Raw genomic sequence first — 25,075 nt, forward strand, 5'->3', positions numbered from 1 at the left:
GTGCGTGCGTGCGTGCGTGCGTGCGTGCGTGCGTGCGTGCGTGCGTGCGTGCGGTGCGTGTGGTCATCCTGCCCCAAGGCTCACACACAAGAATAAAATATAATGAGGGTTACAACAACTAGGCTGTAGGCTAACTGAGAACTACAGTATGTTTTAGAAAATAATGAGTCTGTGAGGGTTTGACTGCCCAACAGCACCATCTAGAAATGGCTCAGACCGCCAAGGTTTTAGCCCTATGTGGCCCCTTTTAGAAGCGAGATATTGATGAAATTGACGCACTTCCGGGAACATGGAAGCATTTCAGGGGTGCACTAGATACATGGTCAGTGACCACAACAGCTGCAGCGGTCCAGCGTGGTCGCCACATTTTTTTATTGAGCTCCAAAAACATTGATTTTGTATGATCAACTCAATCTGAGCTCAATTCCAATGCAAAGAGTTTCTTCGACTGGGACCTGGATGGAATATAACCGATGATATCACACATGGAACAGAAATAAATATTTTTTATTTTTTATTTTTTAAATTTCAGTATAAAACCTCATCCTTGGCAATCTGTGATCATTAATTAAAGTTGTCCAATCCTGCAGAAAAGGAGTTAAAATAAATTCTTCCTCAATGGTTTGTGCACATCAGCCTTCCATATGAATTACCGACCACTCTCCCCCATAGAACAATAACTTGCCCCATTGCTAAGTGTGCACTTTCTTAATAGCTATCCGCTTAATGTTTCTGCATTACGCTGTCAATGGATTCCTTGGCTGCATTAAGTCCTGGTGCATGTCTGCCATTAGCACATACAGTACAGAATGGTGGACGTGAATAAGTCATGTTATCCTTAGAGCGTTAATACATAGCCTAGTCTAATAACTCTCACAACTCCTTCATTCCTAGGGACTAGGACAAATTGCGACAAATGAGCAATGAGCATGCATTCAAATCACCTACGTAAAGGGCAACACTTTCTAATGATACACTACCACGCACAACAATCACTGACGCAGACTGTGATTATGATCTATGAGTGGTAAAACGTTCATATCACGTTGACATATCACGTTGACATACTTTTTGTCAGCACTGTCTGTTTTCTCCCACTCCATCTGAGAGGGGGTTTAACATTTTGTTCTAAGTTAACCCATTTCGACCTGAGGATGATTCTACAAATGTCTTCTAAACCATGACCGTTTTCAGAAAAAAACGATTTCTCTGTATCAGTGGTTCTCAAACTACAGTATTTCATGTCAAGGACCCCCAGAATTATATGTAATTGGCCACGAACCAAACAACAACAACAACATATGTTGTTCTAGGGGACCCCCCAGAAGCAAAGATTTGAGTTAAAAACGTTCACTCTGAAAGAGTGAACGTTTTTAAAAGATTTTCAAAGATTTGCATCTACAAGCTCGTAGCGTGGCACTCGGTGCCACGCTATGAGCTTGTAGATCTGCTATTTTTCAATAGCTAAAGTATAACAGAACGCACAGCACAAGACAAACAAACCATGCCCTCACCAGTCACTGCATCTGCCACACGATTTGAAGTGGCACTGGCATCGCAAAGAGGTGAGGATGAAGGAAAGAGAGGATGGGAGGTGGAGCGTGAGAGAGGCAGACAGAGAGCTATATTATTTTTTATTTATCAGCCCCATCTCTCTGGCTGTCGGGTAGTTGACCTAGAAAATAGGTGGAATCAGGTGGCCCCGGATAAAAGAGAGAAAACAAAGAGAGAATGACAATTATTCTGGATTCTCCTCGCTTCAAGCACATTTTCATCTGAGACGTTTTCCTGTTTTCCTCCCGTCTCTATTCTTTCCCCCTTTCTTGGAAGGGCAAATAACAATGACGGGAGCTTGTTGTATATGACAAAGAATTTTGCCCACGTTTTTACACCTGTAAACCTGACGATAAAGTTGAAGTTAGAACTTAGTAAACTAATACTCATGTTTTCCCGTCACACTATCCTCATACATGTCCTGCACCATTTTGACATACTTCTCTGCCACTCCTGACTTCCTCATGCAATGCCACACTTCCTCTCTTGGAAACCTACAGTATCATGGTAGGTTTAGGTTTATTTAGGTTTATTTATTTAGCATGTAGTACAAAAGATAGACAATACATATCAAAAAACAAAAATACAATGCAAGGAAAGGAAGAAGCCAGCTGGCTGATTTGGAATCCTTTCCTGTATGAGGTCAATTAATTTAAAACAGATTAAAAGTTCAATTAAGAACAATACAAAAGTCTACAAGTTTGGCAAAGGGGGGCAGATGTGCAATAAAGAAATAAAAAACACAGACTGCACAAAAAAGGGAAATAAACAATACAAACAACAAACACACAAAATAAAATATAACACATAAAAGTAAATCATGTAATCTACAGAGAGGAAGAAATAAGATATTTCTTTAGATGTTTTTTGAATGGTATGCTTCCCTCCTACAGTATGTGCAGCTTTGAGGGGAAAAAAAGTCCTCAAAAGTGAGGATGGAAATTGTGATTGGCCAGAATGAGATGATGACGTGTGATGATAGGAGTGCCCCTCACTTCACACGGGTGCGATTTTTCTGTGTCCACAAAGATACAGTGTAACTCCTTCTGCCCTTCACTATACTATACTATACTATACTTCCATCAACACTCAGTACTTTCTTCAAGGCGAACAGTGCGTCTGTGGTACTTTCTTCAAGGCGAACAGTGCGTCTGTGGTACTTTCTTCAAGGCGAACAGTGCGTCCTCTCTTATTAGCCTAGCTTCCACTACTCTTTCCCATGCTGTTGCTCATCAGCTTTCTGTGTATGAGAATTGGTACCAGTATTCATACAGTACTACTTCTCCACTGTTCCGGCATTTTTTCACCTTCCAGGATACCCGGATTTGAACCCATGACCTTGTGTTAACCCATTTTGACCTGAGATCGGATTCTAAAAATGTCTTCTACATCCTGACAGTTTTCTGAAAAAGCTATGTTTCTATGTCAGTCGTTCTTTGATTTTTCAAAAATAGCAGACCTACAAGCTCGTAGTGCGCCACTCGGTGGCGCACTATGAGCTTGTAGATCTGCTATTTTTCAATAGCTAAAGCATACCATAATGCTAACACCAAAAGGGGTTCCCGCCCAAAATGGGAATCGAGCATTTTGGAATCGAGCATTTCCCGTCAGTTAGTGTGTCATCGTGACATGTGACATCATCAGGGATGGAGATGTGGAGACCCTGATGTCATAGTAAATGCGAGCTGCTGTCACAGTTAAGCCCATATATGGAGATCCCTGATGTCATCACTATTGGCCAACAACTCTACATCTCTGACCTCAAATCTCAAACCCTTAGATCTCCATATATGGATATATTTCAGAACCTGTTAACATTCCATACGTTGATCCTTTCCCATCCTTCCATCCTTCCCTCCTTCCTCTTCGATGTCCATTCAAATTTCAAACTCTAGACGGGCCTGCGCCAAAGTTATTAGTTCAGCCACAGCCGGCGAAAACTAGAGTTCTCTACAGGCCCACCTGTCCATTCAAACTCTAGATGGGCCTGCCCTAAAGTTAATAGTGCAGCCGCAGCCGGCGAAAACTAGAGTTCTCAACAGGCCCGAAATTTGAGGCCCGGACCTACCTAGGCCCTCATCAAACCCTGTACACTCAAGAGAATGGCCCCGCTACCACCCTTAGATCTCCATAACTGAGCTGACCTCATCAAACCCTGTACACTCAAGACATGCTCCTTATATGGCCAGTACAGAATTCATTCTGAGGGGGATGAAAAAAATGTACATAAGGTATTGTACAAAAATAAAATAAAAGGTGTATAGCCAATTAAAACAGCAGCTGGAAGGAGTGAATGATCAATCAAGGTACAATCCGGTCCTTTTGTTGGGATCAAAGGCCCAGGCCAAACAAAGCTTAGCAATATAGCCAGAGTCAGGTGTGCAAAAGAATGAAATGCAAGGGAAACTATAGCAGCTAATAGAATAAACAGCGAATGAACGAGGATTATTCAGAGAGACAGCAGCACAGTGTGTACAATTTAGTGGCTAAAGCTACTGCAAAACCAGTATTACATGCCCGTTAGATAAAGGAGAGGCTGTTAACCCGGTCGATGCCAAACTTTGCACACACATTCCCTAGATGCCAACGATGAACCTCTGCCCCAAATCTTCCAGAACGGCCTGTTATAGCCCCACCAGGATGCCGACTTTTGTAAAACACATTTTTTGATATTACTCCTCCAGATTTTGTCCAAAAATCCCGCAAATCATTACAGTATCTCTATAGTCATGTGCTCAAGACGAATCTGTCCGATATTTCATACTCCATCCTAATTGGCTAACATTGGCTTTCAAAGTTTGCAGGATTGGCCCGTTTTGAACAAAAAGCCTCAAATCATGAAAGTAGCGTGCAATTTACGTGAAATCTTTCACGCACTTTCCTACTAGGCTGAGGAATATATCCCACCCTTTTCAGTTTTCACATTGGCTTGTTATAGCACAACCAACAGGTGAATTTTTGCAAAACACATTTTTGGAACAAAATGCCTCAAATCACCCAATTGCCATCAAAGGCGTAAGAACAAATGGCACCCTTTTCACATTGGCCTATTATAGCGCCACCAGGAGGCCACAGCCTGACCTGGCCTGGTGGAGACCTGTGCCCCGAGGGGCACTTTATCTAGTTTTCACTATTTCTTGCAAATGTTCAACCTATAATGACATGGCATGCCCAAAATTTGGACGCAAGTGGTTCATGACTCGTGAGTGTGTACTAACTGTCATGTCCACCCTCGTGTCATTCCCTGTGACCAGCTGATGACCAAACACCCGTCAAAGCGTCTAGCCTGTGGCCCGGAAGGGGAGCGTGACCTCAAGCAGCACGCCTTCTTCAGACGCATCGACTGGGAGCGCCTGGAGACCCGCGATATACAGCCTCCGTTCAAGCCCAAAGTGGTGAGTCCTCCACAGTACACTCCACATGTGTTCATTTGTGAGTTTTTAATTTCTGTATCGTGACATATTTCCTAGTGAAACGGGAGCTGTGTGTGCGCTTCAGCCAATCACAGTCATGGGGGTGGGGTTGGAATGCACCAAGCTGTCTGTCCGCAAGTCTTTGATCCAGCTATGAGCAGTAGTTGAAAGTAATTAAATACATTTACTGAAGTACTGTACTTAAGTAAATGTAATATACACATTTTTCAATACTTTTACTTATACGCCACTGCATCTCAGAAGCAAATACAGGAAGACCAAAAAGCGGTCTCCCTCAACGTTGTCGCAGTGCTGAGGAAGTACTGTTAAACCTTTAAAAAAACAAGAATTGATGACATCAATTAATTACCAGCTGCTGCCTTATAGAGCACCGAAGTCCTGACGTCACTGTCAGTAGAGGGCGCCACAGGTTCGTGTACTTTTTAGGGAGATATTAGATCTCTTCATATAAGAACTGTGTTTGAAAAATAAACCGATCATCCCGGCCTTTTCACTCATATGGATATGAAGCATCAACTGAAGGTGGAAATGTACAAAAAGTTGTGTGGTTGCCTAGAGACGAGGCAGCCAATCAGGACGATAGGTTGTCAGTACAGCCAATGAGAAACATAGGTCTCAAAGCACCGCAGAGAGAACATTGACCAGCTGTGCTTACACAGCAGCTGGTAAAAATGCCATGTAGTACTGTGGCTACAGAACATATGGTACAGTACACGCATGGCCACATTAACCAGCATGAGCAGTGAGCACACACACACAGAATTTGTTAATGCACTCATGCACAATCATGAGTTCAAAAAATTTATGTACGTATACAGTGTATGTTTGCATATACTTAAACAAGAGCATACAGTATGTGCTAATTAGCTAAGAGGCAAAGATGGCATCTTTTGTTCCTACAGTGCCGCTTGCAGGTTGCTTTCTTACTCTGCTCAACCATTTTATTTGATGTTCTGTGTTTATCACTTCCCTAGGGAGTGTGTGTGCTTGTCTGTTTTTACCAGCTTTCACCGGAGCATTTCAATCACTTGTCAGAACACACACATGCAGTGTGTAGAATGTAACTTTACCGCTGCAATGGAATAGATGTTTCTGTATTTATAGCCCCTTTTAGATTGTTATTTGGAAGCATCTACTTTTGCTTGAGTGAGTTATTTCTAGACATTAGATACACACAAGCTTTTTATTTTCATTTCACGCACGCACGCACGCACGCACGCACGCACGCACGAGCATTGAGGCTGGGCCACGGGTCTACTACAGGCGTATCTGGGCGACGTTGTTACTCGACATCCTGGTCAAATTCGTCGTCATCGAATGAGGCAATAGATATACGAGATAACTCGTAGAATAATGGCTCATGGCTGTTAATGAAGGTAAGTGGACAAGACATGGATGGAGGTTAATGTTGGTTAATGGCGTTGGCCTGCACCAAGCTATCCATCCCATCTGCTCTTCAGTAGCCTACCTATGGCCAGGCCAAACATGGGACTATGTATGGTATGTTGCTATGCATTTATTATCCAAAGCAACTCAAAGTGCCATAAATTAAAAAAAAGTATAATTCTCTAGCTACTTAAGGTAATGAAGCAAAGAGTTCAGTCATTCCATAACGGTCCATTAGAATCAAGGTTATAAGGGCCAGGTATGTTAATGTGTTGCATTCATTAGCTTTAATTACAGAATGCTTTTTAACCTCCAATAAGAGTACAAACTGAATGCAGTCGACATAGTTCAGTGATACATTTTACTGAGATCACAACATAATGTACATAGTCAGTCGTTATTGTACTGTATACCCTTTACTTGACCTGCATTTGTATAGTCAAAACGCCTATAGCTGGAGCTATATGTGTCATGTCATCTGCTGTATGGGCCGTAAGTAATTTCAAAGACAACCTCGATGCATAATTAACTCAAACGCCACCATATATTATGAATGAATGCTTCATAAAGCTGTCGGCAAAGGAGTGCTTTTGAATTCCCTTGTGTACAGTATACATGCATACAAACACAGACTCTCTCCCTGTTTCTCATTTATCCTCGGTCTAGTTCTCTGTCTCTGTTTTCACTGTTTGACACTTTGAGAAAACACAGAGAAAGGAAACTAAATACATGAATTGGGTCACACGTGTCGTGCGTGTGTTCGACATGTGCGTGGTTCAAATTGCAGTCCCACAAGGAAAAATATATTTTTAAAAACAATTAAGGAGTCAGACCTTACATGTGTACAAATATCATCTTATGATCTATTTAATCTCAATACATTTATTGAGATAGAACAAAATTTAACATATACAAATATATACTTGATATGTTACTTTCTATTGGGAGGTGGCTGCCCCAACCTCTAACTCTAACTAGAAAGAAAACGTGGCAAGGGGTAAACGCAGAGAGAAATACATTTGGCAGTCAATGACTGGGAACCGGAATGCTATCTGGTTTGATCTCGAAGTGTCCTTGAGCAAGACACTGACCCCAACTGCTTCCCAACCACCCCCCCACACACACACACCACTCCTCTCCACCCTCCGTCTCGTCCCGTTTCCACCTTCCTCCGCTTGCCATTCGATCTCACTTCATCCACGTGTGACTGCTGTGGAATTGCAATCAATACACCAGTAGCAGCCAGCTCAGAGAGGCATCGAATTAATCACTTGTGTATGCTAGACTAGACAGCCTGGAGGACTCGAGCCCCAAATCCAAAGCGAGGCGCCGCGCACGAAGGGAGCATCGGTTTAAGAGCTTGCGCTAATGCAGACGCCGTTACCGTATGTAGATTGTAGACAGTATGGTATGTATACAGACGTATGGTGTTTGTCCCTGCACGGCCTATCAACGCAGCAAAAATCGGGTGCCGGCGATCAAAGCGTGCATACACACTACATCATATGTCAGGTAATTACAAATTACGTGACAATAAGTAATGACGGTAAGCCGTCACTGTAGGATACATTTGACGCCCACATGTTTGTGGTCCACTTGTTGATTGGCTGACCATCTGTAGCGTTCTAAGGGAGGGAGGAAGGCAGAAGAAGGAAATGGGTCAAATAGATTAACCACATACAGTAATATGATTTGTTGTATGACAAATTCTGGAAATTGGAGTGAATATAAATGGACCGGTCACAATCTATAACATTGTATCTATTTAATGCTGAGTGCAGCTGAAAATGCATTTTGACTGAGCTCAGTGGGCTCGGAAACATATTTCTCTTATTCTTGTCTACAAGTTTATATTTACCATGTGACTGAACCCAAAAGCAAATAGATCCCAGATCTCATCTGTATGTTGTTGGGCATTATTCTCTTTTAAACCTTTTCATTTGCCCCTGGTACTGAACTCTTCCATAGGATTTATTCAGCATGAACTCTTATCGAGTTGTTGAAGATATCCAACAATAATATTTGTAGAGCTATAATACATTCAAAATACATAAGCCTTGAATATATTATGTTAAATTCAGAAAACAAGCATTATACATACTGTATAGTGATGGTGAAAGAATGATACTGCTAGTGTAGAGCGAGAGAGAGAGAGAAAGAGAGAGAGAGAGAGTCTTGGCCTTACTTCTAATGGAGACAGGCTCTCATTTATCATAGTAAGAGTGCTTTTAATATGCTTGAGTGCACAAGTGTGTGTCTGCATATGTGCACAGAGAGAGAGCGATTAGAGAGAACAAAACTAGGTCAAACATCCATATAGAGACACTAAAAGGGTGTGTGGGAGACTGGGAGTACACTGTATGTCTAAAGATGTTAATCCTATAAACTGAACTCCAGCGCAAATATTGTTCACCTTGCATTCAAAGTAAAAAAATTGGGTAGTTTGTCAATATACCTACTGTATATTAGATGTAATTTGTTTAAATTTCCCATTTTGATCCTTCTGATTTCAACACAACATATGTTCAACAATACATATGAAGGTTGTAAATAGCTACATCAATTAATGATTCAATCTGTATCTAATTGGGGCTCCGAGGCGCACTGAAGTGCTCCGCTGTGTCACTATAAGGCTTTAATATGGAGTTTAACAATAGCCTATCTGAGACTGAGCATGTGATTAATAAATTGATATGCAAGGCATACTATATTCCGTGCCGGTAGTTGTTGAGAAATAACACTGAGGCTACTTAATAAATTGATTATTAAATTGACCCAAAAGTAACAACAAAACAAAGTAGTTCCTTGCTTACGATAATAAAGAAAGTATTCCATAAGTGTTGTGCAGGGAGGACACGGTCGCCTAAGGCCTCATACACATGTATCAAACGCATGTTCTGTGTTCTGTCTGTGTTTGATGGCTGCCTCAATGCTTTTCCAATGGGAGTCACCTGGTTTGACCAAACATTTGTGTTTGATGGGGGGAGGTGGGCAGCAATCAAGCAATCAAACACAAATGTTAGGTCAAACCATGTGACTCCCATTGAGGCATTGAGGCGGTTATCAAACACATGTGTTCTGTATGGCCTCATACACACACATCAAATGCATGTTCTGTCTGTGTTTAATGGCCGCCTCAATGCTTTTCCAATGGAAGTCACATGGTTTGACCAAACATTTGATGACTGTTCTGCCAATCAAACACAAATCAGAAAACCAGGGCCTCAGAAAACAAAGAAAAGTTGATCAAATAGAATACATTTTCGATTTTTCGTTACTGCATTGCATATTTCTCGCTTCAAATGTTTTCAAAAACATTCTTGAGAGCAATATTTAGTTGTAAATTACATTGTGTGTTTGTTTACATGGCTGTCATGTTGGATATGGCACAAAATCAAGCTGCGCAAATATAAGCAGGTGATCTAGGTCTTTGATTAGACAGTGGTCTGTTATTGAGCCCAGCGGTCATTATCCAGAAATAACGCGCCGCTGAATTCAGTGATTGACCAATCAGAATGAAGCATTCAACCAAGCCGAGTAGTAATAATTCAAGATATCACAGATGTCTGTTAGACTAGGCGTAGGCAACCTTGGGCACGGGTGCCAACATTGGCACAAGGGAGGGTGATCACTGGCACACTGGCATACGTGTGAGAGAGACGTTTTTCTTTTAAAATTAAATATTCCAAAAAAGTTTAGTCCGTTAAATTAAGTCCACTCACCTCATTTACCAATTACATCTTGTAATTGTGCATTCATTCAGACTCCTAACCCATGACTGGGGAGGGATTACATTTTGATCTGGTGTCATAATTATATGGCACACTGACTATCACGAAAATGAAAACATGGCACTTCATTAAAAGTTCCACAGTGTTAGAATTTAAATGTAGTCAGTATCCTCTTTTATCACAAATCCAATGTATGTTGGTGCCTTGTGGAAATGTTAAAATGCCAAGCAAAGACAAACAGACTAAAACACCACGACATCTCTTTTTTTTAGCTAGTACGCCGAGGGCTAAATCTATGATTGGGAGGTTCTTGTGGCTCCAACTCTGCTGCTCTTTCCCAACACGCTCCAACTCTGCTGCTCTTTCCCAACACGTTGAGCTATTTTTAACCTCTAGCAGTCGAGCTCACTCAGCACATGCAGTAGTGTATCCTCGCCATGGAAAATAATTCATCAAAATTAATGCGAAATGTGACAGGCACCATGGGTTGCGGACAACGGTATTTTGATCCCATGTATGCCTCGTGTGTATTATGGAAAGTAACAATAATACAAATAAAAAAGTGAGGGGCGCTCTTATCATCATACTGCATCACATTCCGGCCAATCACTTTTGGCATCCTCACTTTTCTGTCATCACTATTTCGTACCACAGACGAATAACAGTCTAAGTCCACACTATTGATCCATAATATATAAATGATAGATAAGTGGTCAGGACAACGAGGCCTTTTCGTGGAGGGGTCAGTCTGAAATTTGGACTTAGACTGTTTTTCGTCTGTGGTACTCATTTATCCTCAATTCCAATCCGGCCAATCGCTTTTGGCGTCCTCACTTTTTTTCCCTCAATTCCGTGGCTCAGCCAATCAAATCATCGCTATGGGTATACACGCACACGCGCGCGCACACACACACACACACACACACACACACACACACACACACACACACACACACACACACACACACACACACACACACACAAAGCTGGGAATAGGAGGGGCTAGCGCCCCTCAAAAACAGATTCTCAACCTGTTGAGCATATAGTGAACAGCCAGGTGGTATTATGTAAAATGTAGCTTGTAGATGTAGATCGTCTGTTTGTTCTATTTTCAAAAATAATTTAAGTTATAAAGTAGGACTTTCAAGTTGACTGAAATTATTTTCCTTCAGGTTCAATATGGATAGCATATGGGATGTACAATAAAGCCTAAATTTCACTGACAAATGTGTTGCAACACATCCCGATCTAGCATTTTCTACTTGGATGGGAATGGATGCATACATTATTCTCTGCTGGAGAACAGGCAACATAGCTGCCACATTGTTTAATGCTGTCATGCTGATAACGTTTCCATGCTATTCAGCTGTTTCTTACATGGACAGCAACTGAAATTCAGGAAATTGGAATGAAAACATCTGCCACTGTAATGTTTCCTGAAATGAGGCCTTATGCCGTATCAACTTTTCCCCATGTGCTTAATTCCATGTCCTTGTCAAAAAAACAAAACCACTACGTTTGCAATCTATAAAAAACCTGTATGGGTGCCAGTCAAATTTCCTACTCATGAATATTGATTTCAGCAGAAATGTCCTTTCTGTTTGTTCCGGTTCTGCGTTGCCGTCAGCTTGTGTGTTTGTGTTACACTGCTGCACCCCCCTGTGCTTTGGATTCTACAGAGCCAGTACTACTGTATTCTCAGTCAGTCAGTCAGTCAGTCAGTCAGTCAGTGCGTGCGTGCGTGCGTGCGTGCGTGCGTGCGTGCGTGCGTGCGTGCATGCGTGCGTTTCAAGTCAACTTAGCGTCTGTCTTTTGGGCATTATACTGTCACAAATACTGTAGTCAGACTCTTCCAATATAGCAGATGATAAGATCTACAACCACACAATACGTCACTCACAATGTGATGTATTTTGTGTCACAGCAGGGATCTGATTGAGTGATTGATTGATTACTTTATTATGCAGAAATGTAAACGGCACATATCTCCAGCACATCTCCCACACAGCATGTGGTGTTGTTGCTTCTCTCCATTCATGGTGCTGAACAGCATTTGGTTTAGATTGCAACCATTCCAAGCGAGTTTGCAAACACTGGCAGATAACAGTATGCTACATTATGGCACAAAATGCCTTGTAATAAGTTCCGGCCTTTATATATCTGCCCTGGGTGAGGGGAGTGGTACAGAGGGTAATGAGCTTGTGCTAATTAGTCATATCCCCCTAGGGAAGGTATGTTGGCAGCTGACACTGGATAAATGCTAGTGTCTCCTCAGCCATGAATTCTACCAAATTGTCCACAGCAACCTTGGGCTGTGTTCACACCAGGCAAAAAAAAGTGGTATTTTTTAAAAACGTTAAATCCTATGACCATAAAGAAACCACATATAGTGGCTGCTTGTCAAAAGGCGCTCATTAAGCCCTAACCACACCAAAGGGTCGAGACGGTTTTAGCGTTGTCCCAGCGGTGTGATATACCCTGTTGCACGTTGACGCACGTCATCCCAAGTCGTCCCAAGTGATTCAACTGGTTCAATTCAATGGCCCAAACCACACCAAAGGGTCACCATGTAACTCCTCGCAAACCCTTTGGACCCACATCACCCTTTGGTGATGTGGTTTGGGCTTAAGAGTGCCTTTTCTTGCCGAGCAGAGCGCTTTTAAAAGTTGAGAATAGTTAAATGTTTTTTTAGAAATGTGCTTATGTTGTGCCCCAATATCAGCCACAGATGCAATCCACATGCGACTCCTACTAGCATCCCTCCTCCTCTTCTGCTTAACAACATGCAACGCGTTGTGAGCTTGTAGATTGGATATTTTCAAATTGGCGATTTAAAGTGCTCGTGTGGCATAATAGTGGCTTCTTTTGGGCTTGTTTTCCTGGACCGGTTTGCTTATTTCTCTCACAAATACATTACATTGCCCATGACAACCGAGCATGCGGCAGTGAGTAATTGTACAACACACACACACACACACACACACACACACACACACACACACACACACACACACACACACACACTTGCTTATGGTAGTCCATCGTGTCCGATGATGACTTCTGCTACTTATTTGTGGGTCCACACACACACACACACACACACACACACACACACACACACACACACACACACACACACACACACACACACACACACACACACACACACACACACACACACACACACACACACACTTGCTTTCATGAGTTTATAGAGAGAATTGTCACTGAAAATGGCAGTAATGGGATGCGCAGTTGCGCACTCACACTCCTGGTCATACATGACCTGGGTTTGTAAAGAACATCAACATTAGACAAGTGCTAATTCAACCGCTGCATGGCATGAACCATTTCTATGCCTTTCATACGATTTGAATATCCTCTCTTCACCCAAACCAAAGAAGACACTTTGATGTCTCACATTTGGTATTGGCGGTTTGCCTGCGCTCTTGTGAACATACTAATTAACCCTGTTTGCCACCTTGTAACATCACGTGGTTGGGATTTGGGCTCGAGCTATAATTTTGTCCTTCATAACTAGTCTTCGCCAGAGGGAGGTGCAACGCACAACAACATTTACATAATACATGTGAGCCGAGATGTGGCCTATGTATTTTTAGGAGCAGATTGCTATTCCACAGCTGTGCCATTGTTAACTTGGGCATCCAGGATGCTTAACGGCACTGTAATGGGATGTAGAGCGTGTAATGTCAAGTTATTGCGGGAATACTGTAGGTGCATAATAGGACAAGAAGAACAGAACATCAGGTGTAGGATGCTCTCCACTTCAATGTGGGCCATGGGAGAGATGGACTCGTACTCCTATATTTGTTTGAAACAGTGAATGTGGCATCCAAGAGTGTTGCCTGTTGTTTTCTGTGTGAGCACATGATCCAGTTGCCAGCGTCATCTTTTTGTCATAGATTATGACGATGATGTCTGATCTGAATACTTTAATACTATGTGGCCTTTGCTTTGTGTCTCTCAGTGTAAATTGCCATGTGCACTGCAAAATCATTGTGTGTGTCAATTTAATTCTGAGGCATGTTGTTTTAGGGCGGTAGCGTTAATGTTTATCTGTAGAGCAGTGGGTGGGCTTGCATGTTTGTCACACAGTGGAATTGGTGCAGCTGACATAAGGTAAGATGTGTCGGACACACTGGTGTGCAGAGTTCATGGAGGGCACCACCATGTCTTTAACGTTTCATGGCACATTATGGTTATAGAGAGATGACTTCCGCACACCCGGTAGGTAATTTTGAGCAGGTGCGATGATGGCGAGGCAAGGCTGAGGAAGGTCGCAAGACCGAAACGTTGCTTCAATAAATGCTCTGAACCCAGCAAGTGGCGGTGTGTGGGTGTCCCTCCTTTCCACATTGTATATGGCACATTATGGTGAAATTCCCAGCCGTCCAAAAGAAACAAGTCATGTCCTGTTGGATGAAAGTGTGGACAAGATACTAATTTTGGCAGATTCTGATTTCCATGAGCTATCCAGGAGCCTGTGACTTTGAGGTGAAAAGATCTATACCAGATTTGTTTGAATTAAATGGTAATTGTATTTTCACATTAAGCATGTTAATGAGGGGAACGTACATCTCCGCAACATTGTTTGTATATTACTGTATGTCTGATGATGTCTCCACTGTGACAAAGATTCTGGTTTGTTTTTGTTGCCTAGCAACATATACTGTAGTGTACCAGGAGTACAGTGTCTTCCCTGGCATTGTGGGAAGCAGTGATCACTGTCAGATCTATAGGGGCAGCTCACAATACCTGGGAATCTGTGCTAACAATTTCTACTACCTGTTTTTACCTACTTGGAGAAAGCAGATGATCGGCAGAGTGTGTCAGTTTACTGCCCTGGAGGCAACCTAGAGGTCCAGAATTAAATTGACACCAAGAATTTAGCTGTGAAGCGAAAACTCTTTTTGTCTGATTAACACCTTTATGCTTGGTTCCCGTTCACTCAAGTCTATTGCATGGTTCCCAACCTTTTCTGGATCAGGGCCCACTGACCCCCTGGCAGGGGCCCACTGACCCCCTGGCAGGGGCCCACTGTGGCACTGGCCCACACCCATCTGACCACAGCAGCTGCTGTGTTAAGTGGTCAGATGGGTGGGCTGTGTGCATTTTCAGAGCACGTTTATTTTAATGATCCATCAATCGATTGTGTTCTGACTTGGATCAATGTAAAAAAAAAGATCTGTTATTTGGAGGTTCACTTGCATCAAACCTCACGGTCCACCCTCGCCCATAGGTTGGGAATCGCTGGTCTACTGCATGTTCACCGTTTGTCTATAATGCTACCACGCTGCTTCGTTATTTCATCCTTGTAACTGTCTTCATGCGTCGACTCTAACCTCCTCTTCTCCCAATCTGTCTGTTTTTCCTGCAGTGTGGCAAAGGAGCCGAGAACTTCGACAAGTTCTTCACGCGCACCCAGCCACAGCTCACGCCGCCGGACGAGCTGGTCATCGCCAATATCGACCAGGCCGACTTCGCCGGCTTCTCCTTCATCAATCCGGAGTTCGTGCACCCTAGTAGCTTCATCGCTGACGACTAATGACAGCGGAGTCTGAGACCGCCTCCCCACCCCCCCCCACCCCCCCACCCCAAAAGAATGCGACATGATCCCAACAACGCCCCGAAATATCGTTGATGTATTGAGGCTGATCTTTGATTTCCAACATAAATATATCATATTATTTTTCCTATAAAAAAATCCACTGGCTGGCATGAACGAACGCCACAGTGGAAATAACCAATAGCCACTCTGCCACTTGAATGGGATAGCCCACTACAGTTGTGACACGAATTGACAAGTGAGAATTCTGAGTCAGTCTTTATGAACCTATGCCAGTATGTTACAATTAAGAGAATTAAAAAAATAATAATAACTAAACGTTTAATACAGACCTTAGGTGAGATGGGTTAACTTTTCTCTTATCTCCCACACACTGTTAATATTGAAAGCTTTACAAATCTAAGTGAATTGATATCTATTACAGCCTAATACAATATTTGGTAAAAGTTATTATCTCCTAAAAGCTCAGCCCAAAGTTGGGGGGGTTGGGGAGCATTGGGAGTCGGCATTGGCACCATGTGACTGGTGTTGGTACACAGCAAAACACAGTGTTTACTTTAACACTTTAAAAACACACCCTTGAGGGGGCATTTTCACATTTTCAGAATGAATTAACCCTCCGGGTTTTGCTGTGTGCACGGTAGCTTGTTTACAGTTTTACCTCCCCTTTTTGTCTGACGTTCGTGGCGACTACGAGATTCTATTTTAGTACAATGTTTAATTTTAGCCAGTGTCATGGTCCAGTTTGTGTGTAGCACCTAACAAAAGGACAGTGAGTTACCCTAGTTATTATAACATGCATGCAAATAGCATGCACAAATGCATAATACTGTACGAACAGCACACGTGTGAGAGGGGCCACACAACTAATCGTAATGACCAAACACGCTCTCATCACCTTCTCATTGTAGGCTGCTGGGTTGGTGTCTGCACAGTAAAATCCAGAGTGTTCAGCCTGTGGACGGCTATTTTTGGTGAAGATACATCATTTAGAGTAGAGGGGGGTTTACCTCGTAAACCCTATATTATAGGGTTTAAGTGGTTAACTGAGGGTGTAGAAATGTAAGCAGGTTACACACTCTGGATTTAACCGTGCACACACAATCAGCAGCATAGAATACAGTCCCTTCATAGCCCTTTTGAGCTGCACGTTGTCTATTAGTTCCTTTTCATTTTACAACCACATTTTGAAGGAACAACTTGTGGGAGTTTAGTTTGTGGGCAGTGGCAGAACATTGCCATATCTACCTTTAATTAATGATACTACCAAGTTTACAGTCATTTCCCAACACTATCCAGTGTTAATCTTTGTCTCTGTCCACTAGCAAAGGCCTCTAGTAAAATATGTACTGTATGGCCGTACGTCTCTTAAAATAAGTTGTTTTACCGTCAAAATGTTCCCTAATAGAATCCATCTGTTCCCTTTGGGAAGAAATTACCCAATAACTCACCAGAATGTTTCTTTATTTGTCATTGTTTTATTTTTTTTAGATGATAACACGTAGTAGATGTCACTTGTCTTTGAGTTGATCATTGTGTAATGGTAGTTTCCATACTAGAGGAGAGGTAGCTCCGTTGACCATGCTTTTTTATTTTTTAGGTTTGTTCTGTGTTGGGGAACATGTCATCCACATTATCATATCACATGTTGGAATCCCTTGTGCAAGACTTTTCATTTTGTTATATGTCATATTCTTTTTTTTTATAGATTAGTTTGAATCTTCTCTGCCTTTGTGATGTCATGCAATTTTTTCATTAGATTATATAATTGAGATTTTAATGTATCACTTACCAGAGTATAACTCCATTGTAAATATTCATAGTTATTAAAAGGCGGAAGTATAGCAACTTACAGTTTTTATACCAACAACTGAATGTGCTTTTATTACATTAGATAGATTAAACATATATTTCTATGTAAAAATTAAAATAGTGCCCAATACAGATCAAATTTGCAACATTTGGGTGTCCTTCATAGAGTCCAGCTTTACCTACAGTAATTGTGATATATCGGCATAACCTGTTTTTGGCAGATTTATCGCATTTTCTGTTTTCTGTGATCATATCCAACATGTTTGAGTGCATGTGTGATGACTGACCATCCCTACTGTACCTGCATGCTGCTGGTAAGGATGGTCCGTGCACGTGACAAACTTAAGCCAACGTGCAACAAAGTATAAATCACGGGTAAAATGCTGCATGCTACTAAGTATCAAACCCCACACTGCACCTCAAACATAGATCTAGGTTCAGCTGTGTCATGCTGTCTTTTGAGAGAAGTATAGCATTTGAACTGAAGGGCAATTTACGTATCAAAATGACAGGCAAGGATTTATATCTCTATCAATAAAAAAATAAATGTAGCTCCCACAGTCATTATGATACATTGTTCAATAGCAGTGAAAGATGTACTACTGACAATTCCACTCTAATAAGCTTTAAAGTGATGTTTACATTGTCTGGCTGAGACCTGACCAAGCTTGATAAATACTGCCACCGGTTGCTTTTACCTTTTGAATGCCTGTGGGGGTGATATGGAAGACTGAACCCAGATCTGATGTGAGGTGTCACTCAACAGCACTGCTCTTGTCTCTAGAGACCAAAGGGACCTCATTAGTGTCTCGTTAACGGGGTTCCGTCTTATACTTGTTGCATTTTGTATGTTGTTGTCAGTTTATTAGCAGTTTATTGTCTAATCGGTTTGTCGGCATCACTTTTAATGCAGAAATTTTCATAGGAAATATCACAGTTGGAAACTTTTACTGTAATGCATATCTGGCTGACTACACACACACACACACACACACACACACACACACACACCACACACACCACACACACACACATACATACACATATACATACACACACCTTTGTAATGTTTCCTCCCTATTTTTGTAAGGGTTGTTTGCTGTCCCTGCATTTCCTATTGTATTACCTGTCTGTGCCAAACCAGAAAATGCCAGAACCCAATGATATCAGTGTTGCACTAGCTGTATAGTCATAGTGATCCCTGATGCATTCATAGACAGACGCCTGCCTCTGGCAAGTGGCCATACCTTCAACTCATCACTGTCCACCTCATGACAGGAATGTGCCAACGCACATTGACGTCACTGGACTTAACAATGCCATGCAGCTGCTGTAGGTAGCTAGTCATCTGTCTGTACATCGTATCCATCATGCACAGCGATGTCGCTCGAGGGAGAGAAAAAAAAATGCATTCATGTGCGTATGAATGAGCTTTTAGCCATTATGGCACACAGCAAAAGGCTGTAGAGTGTAGAGCATGCAGTACACAACAAATAGTTGTGTAATCATTTGGCACATGCAATATTTGATAACTAGTCTCCCAGTTTCTTCCATACTTTCCATACTCTATATGCTCCCCTAGCAATGCCCAGTGAATCTGCATTGGCACCCAGGTCAGATAGGGACCATTATAAGCACCAGGGTCCTTATTCTGGGTATGCCATAATAGCCAAACATTCTGCGAAAAATGGCTAGGTATAGGGTTTCAAGTGGTTAACCACTACTATGACATCCTTTTTGTGTCACAATGCTTGCTCCTCCCATCTACCTCCCTGTGCCTACTAATGACTGAGTGGAATAACGGCTTGAATGACAAACGAGTGAAAGTTGAACTGTTTCTAATGCTCAGCAATGTGTCTGAAAGGGAGGAGGAGAGAGGGTGAAGGAGTGATGAACTGTCGGTGGATGGGAACTGGTCTGGTGGCGGGCGGGGTGATAGATGAGTAAAGGAGTGGCTGTATGAAGAATCCTTTGAAGGACACACCTATTGACCTGTCGCTCCTTCTGTCTTCTGCTCCCTTCTACTCACTGGGCCTTGTTCCTCAGTGGCTGGCCAGTCCATCCGCGGTTCTACTGACCAAGCTATCCCACTGCCTCATACCTGCTCTAAGCACCCCCTTCCCTCGCCTCCCTCCCTCCCCGGTTCAAACCCCCTGTTACCTGAGGGGTGGACTGAGAAGGATTTATAGGAGTGGTTCTCAAACCTTTTAATTTCAAGGATCCCCATAACTCTAAGAGTCCAGTTAGTTCCACGTGTATACACTCTTCAGAGTTATAGACCTGTAAGGGTCCATTTGGAGGGTCCCTGAACCCCACTTTGAGAATCACTGATTTTTTTTTTGCCAAGATGTGTTTTTTCCCAATTCTGTTTTATCTTTTTGTTTTCCTCTGTTTACATCCCGTTCGATATTCATCATTTTAAAATAAATTGGTCCGAATAGCCAATTAAAATATGTGAAAATATTAGCTTGAATGTTAAGTTTGTAGGAAGAGAGATTCTGATTTATTCCTCTGTTTTTGCTTCACTTCAACTTTTGCTTATTTTTACATACAGTACATGTTGTTAGCTACATATGCATCTCATCATATTGACATACTGTATCTGTGTTTAGATGACACTCTCTTAACCCATACATTACACACATAATCTATTAATCAATCCATCTTGTTTATTTACAAACCAAACAACATTGTTTATCCCTGTATACTGTATATAAATGATTTAGATATCTGCATAGACAAAGAAAGAATATATTGTATTTTGCAAATGGTGTATGTTCGTTTTCGTCTCTAACCTCAGCCTGACACCCATGAAATGAGTCTGAGCTACTTAACCCTGTAATCAATAGTGTTATTTGTACCTAATGTATGATAATGCAAATAAAAAAGAGAGAAAAAAAAAGAAACAGAAAAACCACATCTGTGGTTAGGCAGGTGGTGCTTTGTTATTCTATTGTGTAAAAAAATGAAATTGTTAAACTATAGATCTGTATTCCATAATCATTTATATAGGTTTTTTTTCTTTCCCCCCAGTAAGAGGGGTCTCCCATATAGTTATCTATAAACTAGAGAGCGGACAGCCCCGCCCCCACTATTCATTCCCATGGAGGTTGCTCACTGACATACTTCCACATTTTCTCGATTTTGCGGAAGTGCTGATTCGCCTGAACGCACCTGAATCGATTCATGAACGAGCGCTCTGTGTTAAATCCCAGCTGCGCGTTCTTTTGCTCGTGCACAGTTGTGCTGCATGCACGAGCAAAACCGCCCACCTGGGGTTCCAACGTTGGTCAGTAGGGGTTGGGCAGCTTCAACGTTTCCCAGCCGCTCTGGGGGCTTGGGGTCTCCCCATCTCCATATCGTTAGTAAACAAACAATGTCTATAATCTAAGAGATTATTTTATTGGCCAACTAAATGTTTACTTAAATGTTTGCTGTGCAATATGCAGTACACTGGACCATAAAGCAAAAGGACCATAACATAATTTTAAGTGGATGAACAGTATTAAGAGAGTGAGAGGGTGATAAAACTGTGAGTCTGAGTGGTGCTAGCCACTCCAAGGAACAGCAATGTGGGTCCCTATGTATGTCTCCATGTCCGCGTGAGTATGGAAATACCACACAGTGACCTAAGGTGTCACTGTTGAGTAGCCTAACACACACAGAGCCATTGACCACTGCAGCGCGCACACATGCACGCGCGCCGTGCACACACACACAGACAGCAACACTCAGTTCAGACGGGTCTAATTTTCAGATTTGAAAGGCAACGATTGCCTTTCAAAGTGTGTGCGAGCATCCATTTAGCACAAAATGAATGCAGCATCCAATCGGTGTGAAGGCCGGTTGCGAGCACACTCCCAATAGGTAGAGCTTGGTAGCTTCAGGTCGCTTCACGTTTTGGTCTATAACTCTTGAACAGTACGTCATATAATCTGGATTTCTTGGATCATACTCTGTATAGTATTAAATTATTGTAATGACAGATTTCACAATGTATAATTTCCCCCAACACTTGTATCCCCCCTATCCTGCTCAAATGGTATGTTCCTCTTTGGGGATCAGGTCACTGCAGTGCATTATTGTAAATAATGAGATAGTAGTGGCGTTCCCTCATGACCTTTAATTCGTTTGATAGATACAGTATATACTAAAAAATATATGAAAAGAGAAGCAGAGACTCCATTTGAAAGCTTAAGTTGTCTAGCCTATATTAATACTATATTAATTGAATAACATTAAAAATACTGATCTGCTTTTATTCCTTTATTCAGATATTCTTGCTAAAGACCTGCTGTATTCTTCCACTCGTTTGCAGATCAACCATCTTTCTTCAAGTAGAAAAAAAACCTGGGATTATGTGAACTGTGGACGGTGGACCCAGCTGGTGTGTGAGCCTTTATTCAAAAATGTTTCAGTTCACTGGCCGCACGCACGCACGCACGCACGCACGCACGCACGCACGCACACACACACACACACACACAGTCACGGTGCCTTAGCAACATAGCATCTGCAAGGCTTGGGGTGAACTTTAAGGTAAACACCACCATATCGTTTATTATGGACAGTGTTGTGACCTCAAGTGAAACAAGAGGGAGTGGTGTTGCCAGTATACCACGTGTAAACATCCTTGTAACGATTTACACAAGGTCTCTGGGCAAAATGGTAAATGGTGCAGACAATTTTACATAACAGACTATACAGTATATATAGTCATGTTGTGTAATCACGTGCACAAAGCGATTGCCTCAATGCTTTAGAGCAGATGTTTTCATGTCACTCTTATTCTGAAAACAGTGATAACACCACACTAAATGTCAAAGTATGGTATTTAGACAATATTAGACGGATGGCCATTGGGAATGCATGCTCCTCCTTTTATGCAATACATTGTACCCATTTTTCAACTGTTAATTGTACCCGACAGAGTACTTTGTGCATCCTCATAATACTTGGAGGGCGGTCTAGATCAGTACCATGGCGTTTTATTGGTAGACTAGGCCAATGTTCGCTGCTGCATGGGATGCCCACTGGGAGCGATGCCCACTGGGAGTGATGCCCACTGGGAGTGATGCCCACTGGGAGCGATGCCCGTTGGGAATGCATGCCGCTCCAGTTACAGATGTGCCATTCCAACTCTTTACACTTTCCTGAGCTTTTCCTGAAGTTTTCCCTGCATGTTTTATTCACTCATTAGCCTTGCTAATTCTACTGCTTTGATACTGAAAAGAAGTGTCCAGCAGAGTAACTATCTATTCAGCCAATTAATTAACTTAATAACACCGGGCAAATGCCACCCTTTCTCACTGATGGTGTTCTGTTTCTGACCATACACTGACAATCTACTGAATTGCCAATAGCAGGACATGTGAAGTTCTCAAGCACATCTCTGTATTATGTAATACTCACTCACTCACTGCCTTTATAGAGCATTATGCCTTTCATGCAGAAGGTTGCGAGTTCGAACGCCAAATCAAATGGGTTCAGATCTGAGCCACGTCCCCCGAGGGGGCACGCCTGAATCCTGTCCTGGACAGGAGTCTCCGGACATAAAAACAAAACAAGGATGCACAATATTTCAGGGCCTACGCGTTTCTAAATTGCAGCAGAAAATGTTTTATAATGCATTTTTCATTTGCAGGTGTTTGTAGAAAGGCTTACTGAATCTTAAGTGCAAACTACAAAGACATGTTTGCAGCTTTGTGCTCAACGCAATGCAAATCTGGCCCTGGTGCTTATAAGAGGTTGTACTGTACTGTACTGTACTGTACTGTACTGTACTGTACTGTACTGTACTGTACTGTACTGTACTGTACTGTACTGTACTGTACTGTACTGAGCTTTGTAACCATTTTTGTATTCACAATAAAATCCTCATGAACGATTACTAAAGCTATAGCAAATGCTGTAATTGTAGTGGGGTATAATAAATTAACACCACACCTACCATCAGTTCCCAGGAATTCCAGCAAACTTGCAGCACCAAACCAAGCTAATCGTCATACACTGAGTTGGCAGTGCCCAGATTTGAACCCATGACCTTGTGCTCCAAAGGCGGTAGCTCTACCTACTGTGCTATCCAGACACAATCAGTTGTTCTATTGTTAACTTGAATCATTCAGTGTTTGTGATGACAATTGTGTCCTGGTCCATTATTCATTACTACAGTGTGTTCGCTGTTCATGTTTTCACGTACAAACTTATCTTCAACTGGGATTTCAGATAATGGTCCATAGATTGTGCTACCATACTGTAAAGTTTCATAAGCATATGACGCTGCATGTATATTTTTTCACTTCAAAAATGTACTATACTTTCCCATGTCCGTATAGGTCCAAAGTTCACGTGTAGAATATTTTCGTGCATTTTGATCAAAGATCCAGGGAGGAGATGCATTTTAACTGATTTCCATATAATTCAAAATGGCGGGTGATCTAGAGGTCAGAGGTCAAAAGTAAGAGCACGAAACTTCAGTATGAGGAGACGCATATGTGTGTTGAGGTTTCATTGCCGACGGTCAAACGGTTCATGAGCTATGCGCTTTCAAAGTTTGCATTTTCAATTGAGTGCTTTAGTGCCACCCTTTGGCCCTTTGGCATCCTCACCGTTTGGCATGGCCCTCTACCATATTTCCAAGTTTTGCGAAAACCGACTGCACGGTTCAGCCAGAACTGGTATTTTTGGCGGAAGGAGAAGAAAAAAAACTAACAATAACAATAAAGGACCAAGTCCTAATGGACTGCTTCGTCCTTTTTTTCCAAAGACATTTGGAGACTATGTAAATGAGTTCATTTATGCTATCTATATCTATCCATCTATCTATCTATCCATCTATCCATCTATCCATCCATCCATCCATCCATCCATCCATCCATCCCTGGTCGCACCTGGAAGCACGAGAGGTAAAGTTTGAGACTGTGCCACGTGCGCGGCGCCTTGATCGCTCTTTTGGCACAGCGCGCGCCACACACACTCACACAGGCAGCTACTGGAGCCTGGAGTGGAGACACAACGCGCAGCACAAGAGCAGGACCAGGACGACAGACGAGCAGCGCGTTTCTCCACGAGAATTCTTCGTGAAGGTAAACATCACAACCGTATACACGTCTTTGCTTTCCTCCTGTTTGTTTAGACCAGTTAATTTAGTTTGTTTCCTTATTTCGTTTTGTTTGTTTTAAGGCAGTTTATAGGCTACCGCATAATTCTGGTTCGGTTGGTCGGTTGCTGTTGTTTGTGTCTGGTTTTAATTCCACAGATTATACTAGGTTTGGTCAAGACTATAGGTTTAGGCTAGAGATGTATTTATAGCCTATACTCCATCCTGGAGGGTGTGGCCAATTTTTTGGGCAGGCAACACCATACTACGGAATAAAGCTTCACGAATTATGCTCCATAAGGTTTTTTATTTTTTAATGAACAGTGGCAGTGCCCACGCAGAGCCAAACTTATTTCTGTAGCTGTCATGAGAAACCGGGAGCAAAAGCTTCAATTTGTGAGGAGAAAACTATCAGGCTAAGTGCTTTCACCTGAGTTAAAGTGAGAGATAGTGGGATAGCGTAGTAATTTAG

The 25,075-nt window shown here is 42.1% G+C and overlaps 2 protein-coding genes across 3 annotated transcripts in view; both read left to right on the plus strand.

Moving 5' to 3' along the window:
• Positions 1 to 19,967, plus strand: part of LOC306922479 (protein kinase C alpha type-like) — a 167,319-nt gene extending 147,352 nt beyond the window's left edge. For both annotated transcript variants that reach the window (XM_079500120.1, XM_079500121.1), the window contains 2 exons: positions 4,809 to 4,949; positions 15,504 to 19,967. In XM_079500120.1, coding sequence (XP_079356246.1) covers positions 4,809 to 4,949; positions 15,504 to 15,671 — 309 coding nt within the window. In that variant the 3' untranslated portion in view covers positions 15,672 to 19,967. The remainder of the gene's footprint in view (positions 1 to 4,808; positions 4,950 to 15,503) is intronic.
• A 4,561-nt stretch (positions 19,968 to 24,528) lies between these two features.
• Positions 24,529 to 25,075, plus strand: part of LOC306922484 (voltage-dependent calcium channel gamma-5 subunit-like) — a gene marked incomplete at its 3' end in the record, with an annotated part of 34,517 nt that continues 33,970 nt past the window's right edge. The window contains exon 1 of the mRNA XM_079500126.1: positions 24,529 to 24,589. The remainder of the gene's footprint in view (positions 24,590 to 25,075) is intronic.

The sequence above is a fragment of the Electrona antarctica genome (genome assembly GCF_951216825.1).
Source record: "Electrona antarctica genome assembly, chromosome: 4".
Taxonomy (NCBI): domain Eukaryota; kingdom Metazoa; phylum Chordata; class Actinopteri; order Myctophiformes; family Myctophidae; genus Electrona; species Electrona antarctica.